General features: G+C 40.8%; 1 protein-coding gene across 9 annotated transcripts in view; it reads left to right on the top strand.

The window, feature by feature from the left end:
- ERCC6L2 (ERCC excision repair 6 like 2) overlaps positions 1-20,976 on the top strand; it is an 84,092-nt gene extending 63,116 nt beyond the window's left edge. For 8 of the 9 annotated variants that reach the window (XM_084834105.1, XM_084834104.1, XM_084834100.1 and 5 more), the window contains 2 exons: positions 13,772-13,959; positions 18,007-20,976. In XM_084834105.1, the coding sequence (XP_084690231.1) occupies positions 13,772-13,959; positions 18,007-18,949 (1,131 nt within the window). In that variant the 3' untranslated portion in view covers positions 18,950-20,976. Of the gene's footprint in view, positions 1-13,771; positions 13,960-14,123; positions 14,230-18,006 lie in introns of those variants that run through there. The other variant, XM_084834107.1, reaches the window with a different exon arrangement.
- Positions 20,977-25,611: the final 4,635 nt, after the last annotated feature.

The raw sequence follows: 25,611 nt of genomic DNA, 5'->3' as shown, positions 1-25,611 counted from the left end.
TATTCTGGGTTGCAGGCATATGTCCGTATTTTAAGACTGGGACAGCAAGTTAGAGGCCTGCTGCCACTTTGTGAATTAACAGTCACAGGGGATGCTTAGAAAACTCTTTCTTCAGCTGGGCAAGAGGTACTGGAAGAAAGGTACTTTTCTTCTGTACAAGTATATGATACTATCTGAAATTGCATTGGTATTATTTTGTACTTTTCAACTGCTACTTTTTTCCCTCCCCCCACCCTCCCAAAATACTCAGTTGAGGCTATGAGTGAATAAAGAGCTTCCTTATACTGTCACACTGTTGCTTCATCTAGCCTAGTACTGACTACCATGACTGGTAGTGTCTCTCCAAGGACTCAAGCAAGGGTCTTTCCCAGCCATGCTACCTGACACTCTTTTAATTGGAGATACCTGAGACTGAACCTGGCAAAGCATACACTGTGCCACTGAGTTATTGCCCCTTTGTATGAAGATGAAGAGTAATACAGTTTGTTACAGATGAAAAAAATACAGTATAATGACTAGTAGCACATCTCAGAGCTGTTTAACAGCATCATTACTGAAAGAAGAGGGAGGAAGGCATATGACTACTATTGACAACAGTTAGTACTTTGGTTCTCTAGGATAGAAATCCTGTACATATTTAGCAGAGAGTAAGCCGTATTGAACGGAGTGAAACATGCTTCAGAGTGGAACATAGGATCATGGGAAGCAGTGAGTGAGACCTTTGGTCCATCTAACCCTGTATTGTTGACATGGACTGGTAATACCTCTCCAGGGTTTCAGCAGGATACTTTCCTGGAGAAGCTGGGAATCAAACCTGGGACCTTCTGCATACAAAGCATGTGCTCTTCTACTGAGCTACAGCCCCTGTAGATACACTGTATCACAACTCTTGTGTAACTGACTAAAATTCTGAACCTGGAACAAATCTAGTATTAGAAAAGAGGTAACCACCTAGTCGTTTATAGTTATTTATAACTGCTAAAACCATAGGAAGAGGAGGAACCTTCCACCACCTTCAGCAACTGAGGACCAAGTTTTAGGTGACCATAGATTTTTGTAGCCCCACTGAGGCTGTTTGTCTTGTATTGCTGGTATGTGGTTCCATATATACACCCAGATATTACTGCTAAGTTGTATCCCTTGTCCAGGATTTCATTGCTTCAGCAACTTTGCTGAGAAGAGTCTACCTTCCAGGTAGACCTTTCCTGTGGGGAAAGGGAGCAAGGAAAGGGCAAAGTTGGCCTACTCACATAGAAGCATGAGAACATCCCAAACTCCTCCCCCTTGCCTTGTCCTGCGAGTTGTCCAGGTCAGTTAACTGAGCCTCCAGGTGGAGATGCAATCTTCCACATACCTAGAGGCCTCAAGCAGATGGTGACAAAGCAACCTGGCCTGTGGGAGCCCTACTGTGCTGCACCCTGCTCCCCTGATCATTGCCACGATAATGGTTCTACCATTTCCTGACTGGCATGAGAAGGAGTAGCTTTTGGATGCCTAGCTCTGCTTCCCAGTGAAATTGCTCAAGTAATAATGTGTTATCACTGAAAGTCCAAAAGCACCATTCAATGTGCCACTTCTCACTTGCCACAGAACCTTCTAATTTCTCATTCAAAAGAGCACTGCTGATGAGAACTGGCACCTGCAATGCTTTACCTGGCATTGCGGGGGGGGGGGGTGAAAAAAATTGAGAGCAGTTGCAGTATATAAACGTTGTAAATAAATAAAGTGTATAAAGTTTTATTTGTTTGTTTTATTTAGTGTATGTCTAAACTGCGCAATAACCCAGGTTCTCTGTGTAGTGTATTTTATATTACATTAAAATATAATTAATTAATTATATTAAAATACATTAATACATTAAAATATAAAAAGCAAACAGTGAATAAAAACAGCATGTAATAGTCATAGAACAACATTTTGTTGAATGTTAGACCACAGGTATCCCATAATTAACTTGTCACAGCCTGTTTATTTACAACTGAGGGTTATTTCTTACCTAGTGGAAGCTCAGCCACTGTTCCTTTTGTATATGTTATTTTTTATGTATGTACGTTTGAAATGGTCATTGCTTAAAATGAAGGTTTATCTAATTAAAAAAATATTGTAGGGGCAAAAAAATTAAAACGAACATATAGGTGGTCTGGGTCAAAACTGTATAGGTGGGAGCAAAATGGACTGCCCTGTGCGGGAAAGTTAAATAAAACTGAATATTCCTTTCTAGCTGATGTATGTCACCTAAAATGTCCACTGAAGATTTGCTAAGTTTGTACTACTAATTTGCTTACATTTTAGCTGTGTTGACTAAAGCCATCAAATCCTGATTGATCTTAATATTGGGTGCTCGGGATTTATTTTCTTTAACGTTCTTTTGCTTTAAGGGTAGCCTACATCCTTTAAATAAAACCATAAAAGTAATTTGAGCCTTCTGGAGCCAGGGGAAACATCCTCCTCTGCTGTTTCCAATCTATTTTGAATTGGATGTCTGGATTCCTTAATTAATTCCCTAATTAATTTCTGTGTTAATTGGCAAAAACAGCTTCTGTGAAACAGCCTAAATGAGAAATCAAAATTACAGTAGTATGGGATGGCTTTGTTTGGCTCCCTTTTTTTGGAGCTGATGTTACTGAATGCTATGTGTAACGAGATCCCCTTTAAACACAAACACACACACAACAGAGAAACCATGGTAGTAAAAAGGAAAAATTACTTCACCCAATAATTATTACGAACAGGGACAGGATATATTTAAGGGCTTCAAAGAAGTTGCATTATGCATTAGAGTTAATTTGCTGTTTTAATACGTGGAAATATATTGCTCACACAACTCATACTGTACCTCTTGGTTATGTGGAGCCGCTTTTTTCAGTCAACTGCTTGTTTTCAACTTAAGTTTACTTAAAGTTTTGCTGAAAAGAAATATACAAAGACAGCCATTGAATTGAGGATTAATCACTATGGCAACCGAAATGTGGTGACTGAAAAGGGGGAGGATGTATTCTCCCCTCAGCTTCCTGCCAGCTGTCATATTCAACCTTTGCGGCATGAATCCAGTCCAAAATATAGACTGTGACCAGCTCTGAGAAATTATATCTGTATTTTTATAAATTGGTACAAGTATCACACTATAAAAGAAGACTTAATCCCCTGAATTGGATGACAGACACTTGGCACTCTTGACAGTGTTTGACAGAGAAATAACAGGATGCTTTGTAGTAAAACCTGGATTAATGGTAAACCCCTCTTTATGTTATTGCAGTGTGGTGTAAATGAGAGAACTAAGCATTCTGTCAGCCTGGGGGGGGGAAACGTGCCCTTTCTATGCCCAGTGCAGGTTTAAGTGCTCAGTGGAATACTGTAAATACAAAAGTAGCGTTATTAAGAACTTTTCTTTGTGGCATTTGTATTTTGTATTACATAGGTATTTTTCATAGGTCATGTCAACAAAAGGATTTCTGTCAGCTGCAGTAGATTTGAGTGCAGAGCATTTGTACCCATCTTGGGTTCAGCAAGAAAAGCTGAAAGGGGAGGAAGAGCCCATAGGTTCCCAATTGTCCTTTTTGGTCCATGATGGTGAAATTAAATACACTAAAAGAAGGGGAAGAAGCCAATCCCTGACCTTCTTCCCGTATTATTGGATTTCAGAGTTCACTGGATTGTTTTTCAGCATAATAATTTGTGAACCGCCCAGAGAGCTTCGGCTATGGGGCAGTATAGAAATATAATAAATGAATGAAGGAATAATAAAGAATTAACCAGTGTGCTTTAAAGTTCCTGTCAGTTATACTGTTTTTGTGCATGCTGTGGCACAGTCACTCCTAATTGGTACAGGTGCTGTTGTTGATTGTGCTTTGCTTTTACATTTTAAACTATTTTTAAAGGATTTGAATTTGGAGAGGAAGCCTTTCCTGATCTTTCATGATAATTATCACTTTGGTGCAAACTAGTGCATCAAAAATAGGTATAACTCTGTCATGGGTCTGAAAAGGGAAAGAAACCAGTTCCTCTGGGTTCGCATACCTGATCTCTTGGCTTATTGCAAGGGGGTTGCTAGAAAGCATAAGCTGATAAAAAAAAAAAATGGAGAAAGATTTGCCCTTGACTGATCTGTTGACTTATTTACTAACTCTGTCCTATCTGTACCATGCAAGGGACCACAGGCTCAAGTTAGTAATTGAAACAAATTCATCTGTTTATTGATACTAAGTGTTTCATACAGAAAATAATAATAACTTCATACAGAAAACAGTGTTATGAACTTGGAGGTAGACATAGCAATGTAAATATCTAGAAAATAATATAAGAGAACAATCCTTTGGTCCCTGGGAGACTGTACCGGAGACCATAGGATATTTTGGATCCCTCCCCTCACAGTCACCAGAGAAGGAACCACGGTGGCTGCTTTTTGACATCACAAAAAAGTGTCCTTGTACAGCTTTGGGGAGAGCAAAAAGGGGGCGGGATGGTGGGCACGGGGAGGAGAGGCCAAGATCCAAATTATCCTGTGGTGTTTCTGTCATGAATCCCTGCTCACCACTGTTAAGTAAGGTAGACGGGCTCAGAGGCCTGTCTAGCTGAGTTTTTAAAAAATGTTTGGATGAACAGGCGACAAAATAACCCCTGTCCTCCTCCTGCCAGCTGTCAACAGCCTGGCAGGGCATAGGACTTTTGGAAGCCTACAAGCTCAGAGGCTTCTGTCTAAGGGGTTGCAACCCCGTAGGTTTGCACCCTCAATGGTTTAATGGTCCCAGGGCATGGTCTGAAGACACATGAGGCAGGAAGCTAAACAGGTTTTGGGTCTGGTCAGTGCTTGGAGGGGCGACTATCTGGGAACCACATGTAGCCACCTTGAGTTCCATGATGGAAGAAAGGTGGGATATAAATGTAATAAATAAATAAATATAATAAATAAATAAGAATGGCACTGGCAATCAAAGCAAGATTGTCGCTTCCTACTCCAGCATTCCCCAACCTGGTGCCCTCCAGATGTGTTAGACCTCAACTCCCAGCATCTCCCCAGCCAAACTTGCATCATCTTTCATCACTTTTGTCAATTTGAGAATGGAGCACATACATGAACATGTAGAGTATTCTACCCTACATAGCCCATAATCTATCTCAAGGGGAAAGTGCAACTTGGAGCCCTGCTTTGGGGCAGGTCTTTACTTAGGTTACTTTGACACATTCCAGCATATTTTTCAAAGTAATACAGGAATGTTATGATTCAACATCTGCTGTGATGCCAGTTTTTGCTCCTTTTAGCTTCTTATTAGGTATTATGCTTTCTTTATCCTTATCATTGCATCCTCACCATCAACCAACCTGCCAAAGTCTCACATTGTCTGTCACTTGCTTTGTTGTCATCCATTTTGGTCCATCATGACTGCTCAGATGTTTGCTAACTTTGGTGGTTCCTTTGGCTTAGAAGGGCCCAGATTAACAGCAACATCAACAAAACGTTAACTAATCAGGGTGGAATATTTTCTCTTCCATATGATACTGTTTGAAAGGCAGTGCTGTGTTTGAAGCTGTACTGATCCTCAATACTTGATTGTCACTTGTAAAAACTTGAGGATGTTAGTTTGGATGGATGTGTTGCTTTGAATGTTCAGCAAATTCAAACGAACCCAGCAGTCCTTCATCAACAGACATTGCTGGTGGGTCTGTTTAGCCAGTTGGCTTTCATCCAGAAGGCTGAGTTAAGATACTTCAAGGATAATTCATGATTGCTTGAAGCTTGTTCTGCCATTAGCTTGCAGGACAGTCTGTTTACAGCAACATTATTTTTTAGCCTCCAGGCAGAACTTTTTAAACAGTTAATTTTGAGAAGAGGTTTTTTTTTTTTTAAGGGAAAAAAGAGTTTTGCAAGCACATTCAGAAATGTTTTTGTCTTTTTCAAATTACAGATGCCATCTGCGATAATTTATTCACAGTGAAGTGAACAGTATTAGTTTTAACAATTCTGTTCCCTTACAAAGACAAGAAAGTGTGTGGCCTCCAGTCCGTTGACAAAACATGGCTATTTTCCAGATGGATGGATGGATGGATAGATAGATGAAAAAGGCAAATCAATGAACTTTCTGAGGTTTTAAAAACCTTCTAAGAAAGATATTGATACGATTATTAAGTCAATTTGCTTTCCATGAATTCAGTTATAAAATGTTAATGCACTTTTGAATTCTTTAATGGCTGATCTAAAACTATATGGATCAGTAACTTGAGCCCCAGTTTGCCCTAGAGGAAAGAGGGGTGTGTGAGAGAGTAACTGTGGCAATGGGCCTTGTTGGAAGTCCACCTTAGGGGGCTAGATGGGACCCTGGCCCACTGTCCTCTATTCCCTCCCATAAAATTAGTTGCTGACGAAGGTAATGCTTCCTTGGTTCTAAAACTCTATAGTAAACAGGTCCCTAACCAAGGAAAATGTGTGAAGTCCTAAACTATATTGTTGTTGTTGTTCAGTCGTTAAGTCGTGTCCGACTCTTCGTGATCCCATGGACCATAGCACGCCAGACCTTCCTGTCCTCCGCTCTCTCCCGGAGTGTGCTCAAATTCATATTCATTGCATCAGTGATGTTATCTAGCCATCTCATCCTCTGCCGTCCCCTTCTCCTTTTGCCTTCAGTCTTTCCCAGCATCAGGGTCTTTTCCAGAGAGTTTTCTCTTCGCATTAAGTGGCCAAAATATTTGAGCTTCATCTTCAGTATCTGTCCTTCCAATGAGCACTCCGGGTTAATTTCCTTTAGGATGGACTGATTTGACCTCCTTGCAGTCCAGGGGACTCGTAAGAGTCTTCTCCAACACCACAGTTCGAAAGCATCAATTCTTCGGCGCTCAGCCTTCCTTATAGTCCAACTCTCACAGCCATACGTTGCTACTGGGAAAACCATAGCTTTGATTATACGGTCCTTTGTCAGCAAGGTGATGACTCTGCTTCTTACAATGCTGTCTAGGTTTGCCATAGCTTTCCTCCCAAGGAGCAAGCGTCTTTTAATTTCATGGCTACAGTCACTGTCTGCGGTGATCTTGGAGCCCAAAAAGGTAAAATCTGTCACTGCTTCCATTTCTTCCCCTTCTATATGCCAGGAAGTGATGGGGGCAGATGCCATGATCTTAGTTTTTTTAATGTTGAGTTTCAAACCAGCTTTTGCACTCTCCACTTTCACCCTCAACAAGAGGCTCTTGAGATCCTCTTCGCTTTCTGCCATTAGGGTGGTATCGTCTGCGTGTCTGAGGTTGTTGATAATTCTCCCGGCAATCTTAATTCCGACCTGTGATTCATCCAACCCAGCATTTCTCATGATGTACTCTGCATATAAGATAAATAAGCAGGGCGACAATATACAGCCTTGTTGTACTCCTTTCCCAATTTTGAACCAATCGGTTGTTCCATGTCTGGTTCTTACTGTTGCTTCTTGACCCTCGTACAGGTTTCTCAGGAGTAGGAGTGCACGAAAGCCACTTACCTGGTCTCACAGCTTTTCGTGGTGGGGGGGAGGCTTCCCGCCTCACCCGGCCGAAATTCAGGCCGGGGGGGAGGCTTCCCGCCTCGCCCAGCCACGAAATAAAAAGTTTAAAAAAAAAACGCCCCCGTGATAGGCTACGTGACGATTAACGTAGCCTATCACGGCTAGATCTGCAAAGTCAGCCGTGATAGGCTACGTAAATCGTCACGTAGCCTATCACGGGTGACTTAAAAAAAAAAAAACAAAGCACGTACGCAAATGGCGGCCCCCATAGGGAGCTGCCATTCACGTTCCTTATTTGGTCGCTGTAGTCTACGTAAATCTTTACATAGACTACGGCGAAAATAAGGGCAACGCAAATAGCGTTGCCCTTATTTTCGCCGTAGTCTACGTAATCTTTACGTAGACTACAGCGACCAAATAAGGAACGTGAATGGCGGCTCCCTATGGGGGCCGCCATTAGCCGTACGCGCTTTTTTTTTTTTAAGTCACCCGTGATAGGCTACGTGACGATTTACGTAGCCTATCACGGCTGACTTTGCAGATCTAGCCGTGATAGGCTACGTTAATCGTCATGTAGCCTATCATGGGGGCGTTTTGTTTTTTTTTAGTTTTATTGGAATGGCGGCGGCGGCAGCCGGTCGAAAGATCGGCTGCTGCCCCTGCCCCTGACAAAGACCCGACAAACCGCCACCGGGACCCGCCGCCGGGAGGGACATTCGGGAAAGGTAAGTCCCGTCCGGGGGGGGGGGCGGGGGGCAGAGAATTTCTCCCCAAAACTTCTTCGGGGGGCCAAACACGTTGGCGCTCGGCCCCCCGAAGTTTCGGGGAGAAATTCTCCGCCAACCCTACTCAGGAGACAGGTAAGGTGGTCTGGTACTCCCATCTCTTTAAGAATTTGCGAGAGTTAGTTGTGATCCACACAATCAAAGGCTTTCGCGTAATCAATGAAGCAGAAATAGATGTTTTTCTGGAATTCTCTTGCTTTCTCCATGACCCAGCGAATGTTGGCAATTTGATCTCTAGTTCCTTTGCCTCTTTGAAACTTAGCTTGTACTTCTGGTAGTTCTCGGTTCACATACTGCTGAAGCCTAGCTTGTAGGATTTTGAGCATAACCTTGCCAGCCTGTAAAATGAGCACAATTGTACGGTAGTTTGAACACTCTTTGGCGTTGCCCTTCTTTGGAATTGGAATGTAAATTGAGCTTTTCCAGTCTTGTGGCCACTGTTGAGTGTTCCAAATGTGTTGGCATATTGAGTGCAGCACTTTAACAGCATCATCTTTTAGGATTTTAAATAGCTCAGCTGGAATACTGTCATCTCTGCTAGCTTTGTTGTTAGTCATGCTTCCTAAGGCCCACTTGACTTCACTGTCTAGGATGTCCGGCTCAAGTTCAGTGACCGCACTATCATGGCTATCAGGGACATTCAGATCTTTCCTGTATAGTTCTTCTGTGTATTCTTTCCACCTCTTCTTAATCTCATCTGCTTCTATTAGGTCCCTGCCTTCTTTGTCCTATATTACATATCTGCTAACTAGGCCTAACTTGCTGCTCTTGTCATACTTTGAAGAGTTACATTGGTGAGCCAGATATTGCCATGCTTCTCATTTTTCCAGGTTTCCAAATAGTTGCAGGAACATGATAAACACTCAGCTCACTATGTGGCCAGAGGCTATAGACAACAGGTCATCTGTGTGGTTACAGCTGCCGCACCATCATTTGCTAAATGCCTGAATCCATTCTGAGTTGGTGCTATAAGGACAGATGCACTCTTCTGTGAGTTAAATGTTGGGCAGGTGGCTGTGCCAAAATAGAACCAGGGATCAAGGAGTCACGCTTTCCATCGCAAGGCAGACAGATAAGCTGCCTGTGGTTGAGGCTGCGATGCAACTAAGAGAAATTTGTGAGAGGATCAGATCGTTGATTAGGAAGAGAGCCAGAGAGGATCAGCAACATATATCTTGGATGGTTAGTTTGCATGATGTTTGTGTAAATAAAAATATTGGGTTGGATTCAGAGGAGGAAGTTAGCCATGCTTTAATCCCACTGAAATCATAGGATCATAGAATAGTAGGGTTGGAGGGGACCTATAAGACCATCGAGTGCAACCCCCTGCTCAATGCAGGAATCTAAGTCAAAGCATTCCTGACAGATGGCTGTCCAGCTTCATCTTGAATGCCTCCAGTGTGGGAGAGCCCATGACCTCCTTAGATAATTGGTTCCATTGTCATATTGCTCTAACAGTCAGGACATTTTTCCTGATGTTCAGCCAGCATCTGGCTTCCTGTCACTTGAGCCCATTATTCCGTGTCCTGCACTCTGGGATGATCGAGAAGAGATCCTGGCCTTCCTCTCTGTGACAACCTTTCAAGTACTTGAAGAGCACTATCATATCTCCCCTCAGTCTTCTCTTCTCAAGGCTAAACATGCCCAGTTCTTTCAGTCTCTCCTCATAGGGCTTTGTTTCCAATCCCCTGATCATCTTTGTTGCCCTCCTCTGAACCCTCTCCAGTTTGTCTGCATCCTTAAAGTGCAGTGCCCAGAATTGGACACAGTACTCAAGATGGGGCCTAACCAATGCTGAGTAGAGGGGAACTAGTACTTCCTGGGATTTGGAAGCTATACTTCTATTCATGCAGCCAAAAATAGCATTTGCTTTTTTTGCAGCCACATCACATTGTTGGCTCATATTCAGCTTGTGATCAACAACAATTCTAAGATCCTTCTTTCTTGTAGTATTGTTGAGCCAAGTATCGCCCATCTTGTAACTGTGCATTTGGTTTCTTTTTCCTAGGTGCAGAACTTGGCATTGATCCCTATTAAATGTCATTCTGTTGTTTTCCGTCCAGCACTCCAGCCTATCAAGATCACTTTGAATTTTGTTTCTGTCTTCTGGGGTATTAGCTATCCCACCCAATTTTGTGTCATCTGCATATTTGATCAGCATTCCCTGCACCTCCTCATCCAAGTCATTAATAAAAACGTTGAAGAGCACTGGGCCCAGGACTGAGCCCTGCAGTACCCAGCTCGTTACCTCTCCCCAGTTTAAGAAGATGCCATTGATAAGCACTCTTTGGGTCCGATCTTGTAGCTAACTGTGGATCCACCTGATCATTGTTTCATCTAGCCCACTTTTAGCTAGTTTGCTCATCAGGATATCATGGGGCACTTTGTTTGAAAGCTTTGCTGAAGTCGAGGTATATGTTGTCCACAGCATCCCCACAGTCCACAACGGAGGTTACCTGATCAAAAAATGAGATCAGATTCGTCTGGCAGGATTTGTTCTTGACAAATCCATGTTGGCTTTGTGTAATCGCTGCATAGTTTTCAAGGTGCTTACAGACTGATTGCTTTATAATCTGCTCCAGAATTTTCCCAGGGGTTGATGTCTGACTGGTCTGTAGTTCCCAGGTTCCTCCTTTTTGCCCTTTTTGAAGATAGGGACAACATTAGCCTTCCTTCAGTCATATGGTACTTCACCCGTCTTCCATGATTTCTCAAAGATAATAGACAGTGGTTCTGAGAGTTCTTCTGCCAGTTCCTTTGTTACTCTAGGATGCAGTTCATCTGGCCCTGGAGATTTGAACTCATTCAGATCAATGAGGCAAATTAGTCATGATTTACCTGAGACCCATTGATTTCAGTGAGATGTAACGGCACAATCCTGTGCATGCCTACTCAGAAGTATGTGCAATTGTGTTAAGTGTAGCTTACACTCAGGTAAGTGGATGTAGGATTACAGCCTAAGATTAGGTCCTAAAGTTCGACTAATTTCCTCTGGATCTAGCACATTGGCATTGAGAAATTGCTGCACAGAATGAGGCATCTCACATAAATAAATACTGTAATGTGTTGTATGTGGGTCTGCTTCTAAAGACTGCTCAGAAATTTCAGTTTCTATCAGATATAGCAGGTAGTTATAAACTGGGGATGTGTTTTGCCAGTTCTGAAACAACTACGCTGTCAGTCAATTTCCAAGCACAATTCAAACGTCTGATTCTTACCTTAAAACCCTAAATGGCTTGGCACCTGAGTACTTGAAGCACTGTCTTCTCCAGCATGAACCTGCCCACGTATTAAGATCCTTCCCTAAGTCCCTCTGCCTTTAAAGGCAAGGCGAGTGGTACCCAGGGACAGCACCTTCTATATTGTGGCACCTCAGTTGTAGAATGCTCTCCCCAGGGAGGCTTACCTGGTGCTGATCTTGATGCCCTATCAGTGCCAGGTAAAGACCTTTTTATTTGCTCACACCTTTCAGATACCTTGATTGCTTTTAGACCTGGAGTGTTTATTCAGTTTATGGTGTTGGTTTTGAATTAATTTTTTTTACTAATTTTGTCATACTTGTTGCCCTAGTTAAGTGGTGAAGAGCACATGTTTTGCATGCAGAAGGTCCCACATTCAATCCCCAGCATCTCCACATCGGACTTGGAAAGACCCCTGTCTGAAGCCCTGGATTGCTGCTGCTATTCAGTGTGGCTAGATGAACCGATGGTCTGATTTAGTATACAGCAGTTTCATATGAACTATTTTAATTATGTAAACCACTTTGAAAGTCTTATAGATTATAATGTCAGGCGTGAAATAAAAAGATAGTAATAATATAATATCAAGTGGTCCATTCCAGTCCAGCTTCTTGCCTGGTTTCAGAACTTCAGAACCACCCTCGCTGTACTCGAGGGCAGACAAAGAGGTGCAGTTCTGTTAATTCACCTGCGCTTCTCAGGGGGTTTCAATACCATTGCCCATATGATCTTTCAGCATTGTCTTGCCAAGACAGGAGCGTAGCAGGACACTTGAGCTGCAGGCTGAAACATCTGGAGGGCCCCAAGTTGCTCACCTCTGATCTACATGAAGCTGTTTGATGAGGTCATCTGGAGGTTTGGGCTGAAATCTAATCAAGTGTACTGAAGGCACACAGCTGTGCCCCTTCTTTCCACTTTCTGATCCCAGGGATGCAGTGGAGGCCTAAATCAGTGTTTAGTGTCAGTTCAGGAGTGGTTGGGGTGAAAAAAACGGAAACTTATTCATGCAAGATAGCTGTATCTTGTATGGGTTCTGTTCATCTGGGAGTAGCTATACAACCTGTTTGGGATGGGGTTGCATTCTCCTTGAAGGATCAGGTACTATAGCCAGCCTAAAGGAGTATTTCAGAATCTGATGTTTTCTCTGGATATTTAGGTAGAGGCAGTAGCCAGGTATGTTGTTTTTACTAGCTTCAAGTAGTTCTCTAGCTGTGGCTCCCAGACCTGGCATTGAGAACTCGTGCCCTAGTTAGATCCAGATTAGATTAGTGCAGTGTTCCTTATATGGGGTGCCTTTAAAGATAGTCTGAAAACTGCAATTGGTTCAAAATGCAGCAGTCAGAATATTTTCTTGAGCCTAGGAATCTTATAACATTACTATTGTATCAAATATATTGGTTACCTGTTTGTTTCCAGGCTCAATTTAAAGTGCTGGTGTTAACCTTTAAAGCCTAGCAGCCTGGGACCAGATTACCTCAAGAACCATCCTCTGCTATATGAATCTGCCCAAATCCTAAAATTGGTTTTAGAGGCCCTGCTTCCTGCATTGGAAGTACAATGGTTTTAGAGGCCCTGCTTCCTGCATTGGAAGTACAATGGGTGGGTAGAAGTGACATGAATCTTTTCAGTGAAAATGCCAAAACCGTGTTCTCCATAGGAAGTTCCATTGGGTTCCTTCTCTTTCTCCTTTTAGATGGGTTTTCAAGACCTATTTATTCAGACTGGCTTTTAACACTGTTCTGCTGTTTATAAATTGTTTTAGTTTTATGCTGCTGCTTAATTTTTAATGTAACAACTGCCCTTGTGTTTTAATTTTAGTTTTCTTTTATTATATCTGATTGTTGTTCACTTGTTTTTTGTATGCTGCCGTAGTGCAGCCTGTTGTAGAAAAGTGAGATATAAACTAAATAAAATAATAAAGTGTACATAATTGGCTCCTCAACAACTAGTTCTCCCCCCGCTCCCCTGTTTGGGAAATACTCTTGTTCAATATGATCAACCTAACTCTAGAATTACAGAGATGTCATAGTTGAAAGTGCTAATTGTTCATGGAGCAATTAAGGCTCTGTGACATGTTATCACAGATTAAAAATCAACAGTCAAATTTCCTAATGGAAACATCAAACAGATGTTGGGGAATCTTGTCACAGTAAACTAAAAAAAGTGATAACTGTACCATGAACCAGAACCTCAGCTAAAGATGAAATCAAAGATAGTACCAAAACACAGGAGAAAAGCAAGGTGACAGCGACTCCTAAAGTGTTTTATTTCCAATTTGGTTTAGAAAGACAGAAAGAATCCAGAAGAAGCTTCTTCAAGGAGGAAGAGTACCAAGAAGGATACTTTAATAAGTGTAACCAGCAAGCCTTCGGTTCTTTGTATTACACATCCTGTATACCAGAAGCAGAAGAGGATCCACCGAATAGGCTCAATTACCTTCCTCCTTGGAAAGACACCCAAAAGAATCCGCAGGTAAGAATACAATGGTGAATTGCAAAAATAGCTTCAAAGGACCTCAGTTTCTCTGGTTCTCAGTTAACTTGTGCTGTATATGGTTTAGCTTTCAGTGGGAATTATTAATAATTCTGTGTTGCAAGAGCAATATTGTTTTGAAACTTTTTTCATTGTAACTGTAGTTTTTTGCAGAAAATAACAACAGAAAACATTGTGCAAGAACAGTAAGAAGTGCACTTCCAATAGCTCATGGTACCTACTCTTCTGTTAATAGTGATCATGTTTAAAATGCATTTTAGATGTATCCTGAAATTATTCCATAATAGTTTTGTGTCACTGTAAAGTTGTCCTTATTGAAAGTAATGGTTGGAACTGCAACATTTAGAAGCTGCTTTATTGCCTGGCAGACGGTTGATGGTTGTTGTTGTTCAGTCGTTCAGTCGTGTCCGTCTCTTCATGACCCCATGGACCATAGTATGCCAGGCCTTCCTGTCCTGCGCTCTCTCCCGGAGCGTGCTCAAGTCCATAAAACGGTTGATAGTAGACATTAATGGCTGTGGCATTGTTGTTTATTATGCCATCTACAGTGGTAACAGCTGCAGAAATTAAAATTGTGGTGTGAACTTCTTACAGACATCATCTTTCTCTGTGCAAGATGTTAATGATCATCATAATTACTGCCATTCAGTGAACTTAGTGCCAGTGAACAAAGAAATACACAAATTGCAAATTTCGTGTTTGTAATAGCCACGATCATTATTAAAGCAATGATTGGGGTTACCATGCTGTGCGATATTTCTGAGTTTTCTTTATTATCTGTTGCCAGCAGTTACTCTTCAGAAGAGACTATTTTTAAAAATTTGTGATCCCAGACCTTAGGTCTTGACAACCCTGTTTTAATCAGTACGTTGAGTCTGACCACTGACCCATCTAGCGCAATACTGTCTACACTGAATGGCATAAGCTTTCTAGCATTTCAGGCAGGGCTCTTAGCCAGCCCTACCTAGAGATGCCAGCAACTGAACCTGGGACCGTCTGCATGTGTTCTACCGCTGAGCTATGGCTCCATAGTTACGTAATTGTAGGAGCTGGTCCACCTATTGGAAATTGAATGTTGAAAGGAGACAAAGGAATGGAACACTTTTTTTCTTTTTGTTGACCTCCTGTGAATTTAGATAGAGCTCCTTTGTGAAGTATGCAGTGGCTGAAAATGTCAGCTTTCATGTGAGGGCTGCCTCATCATGCATTTATGACTGAAGTGGAAAAAGTCTGAATGTTACCATCTTTTCATGTGGTAGCGTGCCCATGTGAAAATATCCCAAATTGCGAAGTCAGGAAAAAATAAAAGATTAGTTTAGAAAGGTTTTCTCCGATGTAATAATTTTAGAGATTTTCATATAAGGCAGTTTCAGGTAGATCCCCTCCACACATGAAAATCAGGTATTAAAGAGAAGGCACTGCATGTGGCCTTTGCCGCTTCAGAAATAAATGTAAGAAGCTTTAGAGACTCTGACATCTGGCTTTGTACTTCTTTCTAGCTGTCCAGCAATTCACTTTCTAGCTAATCTCCATAATGGTAGCAAATGCTGTTAGCATTCAGCTCAGTCAGTAACCCAGTTAAGGCAGAGCACCAGCATTTCAAATCATTGGCTTTCATCGACACCCATAGTATGAAACAAATTCCATCTTAGTACTTTAGATTAATGGCTGGGGGTTGCTAATTGTATCTTGACAAGCAGTTTGATGCTGTTGATGATTCTGTTATTTTGTACAGATTCATCTCAAGACCGCTTACAATAAACTTATTAAAAACAGAATGATAAAACTTACGAGAAATAGAAAGCAACAGTAAGATAGATCAAGGGCCTCTAACCTTTTGGGGCTGGTGGGCACATTTGGAATTTTGCGTGATTATCATCGGTGCCCCCACAAAATGGCCACCATGGTGAACATGGCCAGTCACCAAACAAAATATCCACTTCCCGTAAGGCAAACTGGTGAGGCTGAAAGAAAAGCAACTTGTCCAAGAACCTAAGTACAAGGCTGAAGTGGGGTCTGAGCTCCAAAACACAAAACCACTCTTTTGAACCACGGTTTTTGACCCCCATTTTGCAAAAACTAATGAAGCCCTGAGACAAGTAACTTGGATCAAAAACGGAGTACATGCTAGAGGTGTGGTATGATCCCAAATGCCAAATCACATATTTGCCCCCATGAAGCACAACAAAATACTCATTTTACAGAAGGCAAACTGGTGATGTTTCGGCACAGAGGCAAGACACCCACCCACCCCATACAGCCACACAGCCCAAATAACCCCAGGCAAATCACACACACACATACAGAGGCAAAACACACAACACACTCACAAAAACAACCTCAAACAAAACAGAGATACACACAAAGACCAAGCAAGAGAAACAGCATGCTGTAGCGGTTAGAGTGTTGGACTTGGACTTGGGAAATCTGGCTTCTGGTCCCCACTCAACCATGGAGCTCTCTGGGTGACTTTGGGCCAGTCACTGACTCTCAGCCTAACCTCTCTCACAGGGTTGTTGTGAGGATAAAATGGAGAGGAGGAGGACCCTGTAAGCTGCTTTGGGTTCCTTGCAAGATGAAAAAAGGCAGGTTGTAAATATAAGAAAGAAAGAAAAAGAAAGAAAGAAAGAAAGAAAGAAAGAAAGAAAGAAAGAAAGAAAGAAAGAAAGAGAAGCAAGCAAGCAAGCAAGCACACAGACATCATCCAGCCCATAGGGGTGGTTCTGATCCAGAGGGCAATCCAGCCTCCACACCCAAATGGGTTCCCTCCCCCTGCTGTAACGCAATACACATGCCTAAAGCTGTACACAAAACAGTGCGCAAAGATAGGCTGTTAGTTGTTCCATTCACTGCATTGTTGGTTTGAGGATGGGTACAAATGAACTCTTGTTGCATTTCATTTCACTTTTGTCCCTGGCTGTTGCAGTACTAATTTTCATGTGCTTTCGATTCATATGATGTTTCCTCCTTTGAGAAATTCAGGGTTGGATTTTTAATTTTGTATAGAGGAACACTGAATTTGCACAGCTACATCTGTGCTCGTTAAAAGAAATAGATGCTGTGACACGGAATTCAACCACAAGAAAATGATTTTTCCACAGCTATCCTGATAATATATGAATCTGTCCCAGTGTGAACAGGAAAAGTGGGTGTATACAGAACTGGAGATGGGGAGAAAACTTTGAGACTAGCGCCCTGAACATCTATGGTAAACTGAGGCACAAGTGAAAATTCACATTGGAAAAATGGAAGGGGCAGGATAATGAGTGGGGTGAGGAATACTGAGGGTTGTTTGAGATGTCATACCAAACCATTTGCACTAACAGTAGTTCAGATTTCCAGCCATGATTTGTGTTCCAGGACAAGCCATGGTTTGTGCAGTTTCCCTCTTCCCTCAGCATTCCTGAGAATCCCCACTGTTATCCAACCCCTGTTATTTAGGGGGTTGGACTCGATGGCCATATAGGCCCCTTCCAACCCTACTATTCTATAATTCTATGATCCCAAATAGCAACCTATGAGGGAGAAGTGGAGTTGCAAACCGTGTTTTTTTTTCATTCAGACATAACACAAAACCAGAGTTTGTCTAGACTGTGTTTTTCAAACCATGATTTTACAAACCATGGTTTGGCATTACATTTGAACTCCGTGTGGTTTTTTTTTCCTGAACCAGTCAAGGGGAGGTTTGTTTCTATTTAATAAATGAAAAGCTTTCACTTGAGAAATCCCAGGAATGAAGTGATAAAAAGAAACAATGGGTAACAGATCAGACAATGCAGGGTGTGCTATTAGCAGTAGCCCTAGTGCTCCCTTCCCTGAAGAACCCAATGACCTTGATGCACTCATAGCATCAGCTTTTCTTTTACAGTTTACAACAGTTTTTGGCTGCTAAGTCCTAACCCAATCTGGAAATAAGTGTCACTGATTGATCTTGTAAGATAGTTAACCAGTTTCCTTAGTTGTTATTATTCTTTTTTATATGACTGGGACAAGTAACTATGTTTTGTTTTCACTGATTTTCTACAGGAAACAGTTTGAAGAAATGGCATCTCATTTTCATAAGAATCCAGTAGAAGAATTTGCAGAGTGTATTGCCAAAGCTACATCAGAAGAGAGGCAGAAAATGTTGCAGGAATTTTATGGTACAAAGTATCCACAGTTGAAGGACCTATTAAAAGTTGATGTTCCGGTTTCTGTTTCAGAAAGAAGTGGGGAAGGAGATGTGCATAGAACCCACTCTAGAAAAAGAAAGTCCATTTCTAAACATGGAAAATCAAAATCTGACCCTTCAACAGATCTCTGTGTCCAAAAAAGACATGATGCAGAAGCAAAGCAATTTCAGTTTGATCCCTGCATACAGGCTGCTGTGTGTCATAATGTGGAAGATAAACAATTGCCCACTGTCATTACACAAGATAGCATTAGAGGGAGAAACAGTCAGGCATTCAAAGACTTTATGGCATCTGACTCATTAAGCAGTAAATCACGACTAATTGAGGGGCTGTCTGCAAATACTGCTAAAGGACAGCCAAACTTGAAGGGGACAGAGTCGCCAGGAAAACCTTTTCTGTCTCAGTCAGAAAGCAGACAGGCTCAAATATGCAAGGAAAACTCTTTTGCAGACTTACTAGGAGACACCTCCATTTTAAAAGACCTCTTCAAAAGTAATGGGAATAGACCGACAGAGCTGTCCAGGAGGTCTCTTTCTGGGCCTGTGGAAAAAGCAAAAACTCGACCAAAAGACTTCTGGGACATGCTGAATGAACAAAATGAGGAGAGTTTCCAAAAACTCACTGACACGGCAGTCATAGAGAAACTGTGTGAAAGAGTTCCTCTTACCACTTTGTCCAAGAAGAAAGAAGAGGACGAGAAGTCACTTTGGATGAAAAATGACAAATTTTTATGGAAAAGATATAACACAAGTGACACAGATGATGAATCTTCATCTGGCACAAGATGTGATATCTAAGTATCAAGAAAGCAAGAGGAAAATATCCACAGGTGCTACATAATATTACTTTTTAAACTTGGAACTGGCCTAATACATTTCAAGCTTCTTTAGGGCTTTCTGTTTTTCAAGGATATCCTCCTTTTACAACTCCTTCAAAAGAAAGTATGTTCTTTTTGAATGCATTCACTCTCCTCTGTTTTGAAGGTGTTACAAGAAGAAAATATCTTTGGGAAAACGCTGAAGAAACTCAAAACACATTAGATTCGTATAGACAATAAAGAGGATATTTTCCTCTTGTTTTTGTAGTTGACTTGCTGTCTTGCTTCTGGCCTAAATATGGAAGTTTCAATTTCTATCAATTTTAATCAGATGAAGAGATTAATTTTGGTATTATCCTTCCCCATATGAGAGTGTAGCACACATTAGCTGGGTGATTCCCATAAGGTTCAATAGAACCCATTTCCCCACTCGCTGGTATGCATGCAAGTTCTGCATCTCTTCTGTGCCCCCACCTAGCACTCCCCTTCTGTTTGATCAGGTTATTTCTGGCCCTGCACACATACTGAGTTGGGTGGGAGGGAGGAAATACTAGGATCTCTCAGTGCAGAGGCATTGCAGCCTTATGTGATAAATAATTTTATATTTTATTGTGATCTCTTGGCCTCTGGACCCACAGATTTTTTCTGTCATATTTTCTGAAGTCACCGAAGTATAAATTATGGTGAAAATGCAGAGTTATACCTGAAAACCAGATTGGAACTGCCCTGGACAGGACACTTTCAGGTATCACAAAAGAAAAGTTAACTACAAACACTTTGAAATCAAAGGGTTCTATCCAGATTTAGTCATTCTTAGAGTAGATCCATTGAAAGCAATGGGATTTAATCATGACGAACATAAGTGCTATTGAATTAAATAGGTCTTTTTTAAGTATAACTAAGTCTGTACACAACTCAGAATTGCTCTAGGCCAAAATATGACATCAGGGATAACTTAGTAGTTGCCAAACTAGTTCTTACAGCACAAGAAGTTGTTGCAAATTTATCAAGGAGTAAGTATCTTCAGACATCACAAAGTTAGCCCGGAGCAGGATTGCAAGAGCAGACAGCTGTGCACTGCTACTTTGTGGTATCTGAAAATATTCTGGAAGATGGAGCAATTCCACTGGGATAATTTATAAAGAAAGGTGTGTGACTTTAATAGTACACGACTGCAGGGCATGCATTACTATCTCGGAATTTACACCTGTTTAAGACTAAACTTGAAGGTATCGATGTCTGAATTTGGCAATATGGTAACTAGAGCCCTGTCACATTTTATTGATATTATAAATTTTTAATTGTAATGTTTTAAATAAAGGTAATAAAACCCTTACCATATGTATTTAATTCATCCTAATTTTAAAATAAGCACAGATTTAAAAGCGGTAATCTGAAATTATACCTACATCTGCTTCTCACTATGGGATGTATTCTCAGCCATCTGAAGTCTGGCTGCTAGATAGGATTTAAGGCTGCTTAAAAACAACAAATCAATCACAGATAATACTCTAGTATTAATCTGTTTCTGTTCTTCCTAACTGGGGATTTAAACCATTCTTCAATAAGTATATTATTTTGCAAATATAACACAATTGGAATACTGAATAGGTATGCATGTTACGGTATTTGGAGATCTTGAGCACAGGTTATCTGATATTGCACTATAATGGAGCTTGTGAATGGCCTGTGTTAGCCTCATTTAAATGAATGAGAACTACACGGCAACCTGTGGTGTGCTGGATTTCACCCTTTCACTCCACTGCAACATTCCTTAAAAGTCAATCCCAACTGAAAGTCATTTGTGGCATTTGTTGATCTACATGTGAGCTGCTGATGTTTTGGTGGTGTGTTTTTTTACTTCCTAAGTAATTCTCTAAGTGCACTTCACCAGATTGTTGAACAAGTAGTTGTGCCAGAAAACTGATGGATGACTATGGAACTTTAGCTTGGATGAAGTTATTGCAAGCATTCTCTCTGAAAATAAAAATACTTTTATACACAAGACCTCATATGTGTACATGTGTATCGGTATCTATAACATGGGAAGGATGGGGAATGTATGTCCTTCCAGATGTTGGAAGATGGGGAGTATGACCTTCCCATCGTCCCTCACCATTGGCTATGCTTGGTAAGACTGATAGGAGTGGCAGTCCACCAACATCTGAGAGCCACATATTCCCCACCCCTGCTATCTAAAGACAGTGAAGTCTCATTGGTTCTTGCGTGGCTCAGTTTCTCCATAGTGGACTAGTAGAGCTACCCAAATAACGTCCTCCTTCTTGGGATTGCTTTGTATTCTCCTTTTTGATGAAATGGTGAAGATGGTGATGAAAACATTCATCTCTCTGACAAATGTATGCCTCTCAGGAGTTATCTGGATGTCTCATGCCTGCACGAATTCCTTGTTACTTTTTTTCATAATATCCCAATAAATTTTAACAAAGACCATGATTTACTTCATTGTCAATGACAAAAAGAAAATACGGTCTCAACCCAGCGTAGCCATTTGGTGCATGAATCCAAGAGTTAACATATCCATAGTTATGTACTTATTATTTAAAGTATTCATAGGCTGGCTTTTAGGCCATCGCCCTCACAAGGTGGTATACATGGTGAAGTGAGATACATTAAGATACATTTGAAGCATTAAATTATAAGAATATACTATTGAAAGACAGCTCAGAGTTTCCTTATGAAGCCTATGCATACTAATTAACTAGCTGCCCAGAATCTTATATAACAATGCCTAATTTGGCTTCTAGACTGATAATGTGCAATGGCAGAAGTAGTTAAGGTCACTGAAATAGGAATTGTGTGAATTGTGGTACTTGACTCATGGAAATATAGTGGCATATATACTGGGTCTCCATAATTATCAAATGCATCGAGAGCTCTCATGATGGCTGGGCTTGGTTTATGCCCTGTATCCCTTCCACTCATTCTGCTGGCTTAATTTGGTATCTGGAAGAGGGATGAATGGCACTCCCAAATGTTTTGCATATTTGTAGTATCCAGTTTTTGCATGCATTCTTATCCAATACAGTTAGCTAGATCTAGGTCTTTGTTTTTTAAAAATCCAAAAAAGAGCTTTCTAGATTTTCTCCTGTTTTGCTAAAAAAAGTTTTTTTTATTTATTTGTTAAAATGTACACCCTGCCCTATAATTGACATTAACAGAATGGCTCACACTGAAAAAATCCAAAATACAACAAAACCAAAATATAACATACTTGGAAGCTTAAATATATAGTGCTTGGTATCTTGTAACCGAGGTTCTTTATTTTTTTATAATTGTTTAGCTCTTCCTTGGACAATTACTTCAATGAAAATATCTCTGTAGAATCATACTAAAACAAACATTTGTTGAGTAAAGCTAATCTCATGTGATTTACTGAAAGGCACTTTTCAGTTTTATGAATGGGCTCCACTGTGGATAGATTAGCCATACATTCCACATAAGTTATATAAGACAATGAAAACTGCACACTGAAAAGGGTTCACCCTTAAGTTTATTTTCAAGAAGAACTATGAACTTTATAAACATACCATGACCCAGTTGTCTCCCAGATCATTTTTTTCCCCATTTAAAACTTGAAGCCATACCAGCTATCAGTCAGGAAACACTGCAGAAGAGTTCCCCCTAGAAGATCTCTAGACTGTGTTCTGTCTGTATGAATGACGCCTGTTGGAGTTCTCTAATGCACTAGAGAACCTGTTGTTGTTATACTCCTCTATCAAGTGCTGCATGGTGAACCAGTGAAAAGACTGGGGTAATGTAATCTTCTACATGAGTATTAGGGTGGCAAGATGCGAAAGAGGAAACTTCTTTTCCCCAAGGACTTTTGTGTGTGTGTGTCCCCCGCCCCCAATTTGAACAGTTTTGCATTAGGAAAGACTTTATTTTAGAATGGTTAATGACATGTTTAAAACAAGGTGTTCATATATTGTTAACTGGCCTTTACTCCCCCGCAACCCTGGCCATCATTTATTTATTTATTTATTGCTTGCTTGCTTGCATTTCTATACCGCTCAATAGCCAAAGCTCTCTGGGCAGTTCACAATGATTAAAACCACAAAATACATCATAAAATACAATATAAAATGTAAACATTTAAAACTACATTATAAAAGTACAAGCCAAAAAAAAAGAACTTAGCAGCAATGCAAAGATTTAAAATACAATGACAGATTTAAAACAACAGAGCTAAAAGGCTAAAAAGCCTGGGAAAAGAAAAAGGTCTGGTGCTGGAAAGAGCACGATGTAGGTGCCAGGCAAGTCTCTCTGGGAAGCTCATTACACAACCGGGGTGCCACAATAGAAAAGGCCCTCTTCTTGGTAGCCAAGAAGATTTTAAAAACTGTAATAGGCACACTTTTATTGTAAGACTATGTGCAGTATCAGATCATTACAGTTACTAAACTGAGGACAAACAGTATGACTCTCAAATGCAAAGCAAATTGCATTTCTGTCTCCAGGGGGCGCTGCCATTTTCACAATAGAAGGAAGGATTCAGTGCTGCCTTTGCTTTGTGGGCTTCTTGTTGACATTTGATCTAGAGCAGGGCTGTCAAACTTCAGACCTGTGGGCCAAATGCAGTCTGTAATGTTTCTGTTGTGACATACCCATGTTTACAAAGATCCCTCTATTTAACAGCACTTACACAGAGGCCTTCTCACTTTCTTTGGGTGTGGCTCCCATAGCTGTGTATCTTGTTTGTAGCAGTCCAGCCAGAAAACTGCTGCCAGTTAATTCTGTGTACCCATTCTCCTCATCTGACACAATGTAATGTTTCTGGGTCGAAAACAGGCTAGAAGAATGAGGAATAGTTTAGAATATAACTTTATTTTTAGGAGCCTCTAAGAACCTCATGTGCAACAACTTTGGAACTGCCCAGGTCATGTGACTTTAGGACAGGTCCTCAAATTACCAACTCCTTAATACTAAGAGTGTCACTAAAGTATAAACTCTATCATTACTCGGCTCACCTGAGGACATGATCAGGCCCTCCAAGGTTTCCCAAATAGCCACATCACCTTTTCCACGACTGCCAATAAGTTGGTGTTTTCCCAGCTTTTGCACAGTTTTTTTCCATTCTAAACGGCCTCCCCTAAGGCTTAGTTGCTGCCAATAAGAGCTTTAAACTAAGATATGCTGCTATTCTTTCTATTTTTGGCCCTATCACTTTGCCTTCAGCCCCATCCACCACTGGAATGTAGCCCCTGAAAGCTACTCTGAAACTGAATTCAGCCCTTGGGCTAAAGAGGTTCAGTACTCTTGTTCTAGAGGTGAACAGACCACTGGTGGATCTGTTTCTCTCCTGAAAATGGGTGCTTTCTGTGTCTGCTTCAGACTGTGAAGACGATTTAAGTTCAGAAATATAACTTAATTTAAAATATAACTTAATTATAAATTAACTTCACCATAATACTGATGGTTTCTTCTGTTTTCAACTTCAACTTTTGACTACTTCTTATAACAGTCCCCTGTGAAGTTGAACATGAGCTCTGGGGCATGCCTCAGAATCTTCTTCAATGCACACGTTCTGTAGGAAACAAGTTGATGTGTAAAGCTTTTCTTGAAGTTAAAAAGTTTGCAAACTTGTGGATTATCATATCCCCTAGCCTTCCATTACTTTGGAATGGACAAAGGACAGATAATACCCCAACCTACTCAGTTTGAGCACTAGTATACATATACAAGTCCTGAAGCTACCATTTTGCCCCCAAGACATTGTTTGTAATATAGTCACCTAACAAGAAACAAATCTTTCACTGATTACAAAATTACTATGCTGTAAGCACTGTAATGCCTTATTTGCTGCAATTTACATCATGTAGCACAAATTTTTTCTGATGGATAGTTTCTTTAAACAAAGCAATTTTTGATTTGTGTGACTCCTGAAAGTTTTGAAATTTCAGATTTAACACTCCACACATACAAAGATTTGTGTGTGTTCTTATGCAAGGGGAAATTATTCTGAACATTGGGCACTGATGCTGAACACAGCAATCTGTGAACTGTGGTGGTTTTTGTGGTCTGGATGACTGCCCAACTGAAAATAAGCTTAAATTTGATCTGTAGTAGATTCTCCTTTAGGTCATGGGAAGATGCTATAAGCTTCACATTGTCCCTGCATTAGCCAGGATGCATTTCAGCTTGCTAAAAATGAAATAAGTTGTATTCCAAGGAAGAAGCTTTATTGCTCCAGGTACTTAGTATGTATGCTGATATAAAAGTGCCCTTGTGGTATACTTGACATTTGTGCAAGAATGATAATTTGATCATACTCCTGTCATTCTAAGTAAAGTCTGAAAGCATTTTCTTAAGTTTAAAATGGCCAAATGGAGCATATTTTGAAAGGCGCTGTGAAGCAAAGGTGAATACATATGTGCTATGGGGGATAGGTATGTACATGTTGAGAAGAAAGCCATGATTTGCAGCACATTTTCTCTGTGTATACAAAGTGGTAAAATTGCAGATTTGATGAGCAGAAAGGCAAGACCACTGATGGCTCCACATATATGATTGAAAGGATTGTTAAAGCAACCTTGCCTGGTACAATATTGTGGTGGCATCATCTGGGGTGCAGAACCTGTGGCCTGCCAGATGATGTTGGATTCCAACACTCATCAGCCCCAA

The sequence above is a fragment of the Heloderma suspectum genome, chromosome 2, assembly GCF_057233095.1.
Source record: "Heloderma suspectum isolate Gila_16-S chromosome 2, 16-S_ref, whole genome shotgun sequence".
Lineage (NCBI taxonomy): Eukaryota > Metazoa > Chordata > Lepidosauria > Squamata > Helodermatidae > Heloderma > Heloderma suspectum.
This window is presented reverse-complemented; position numbering and strand designations above follow the sequence as displayed.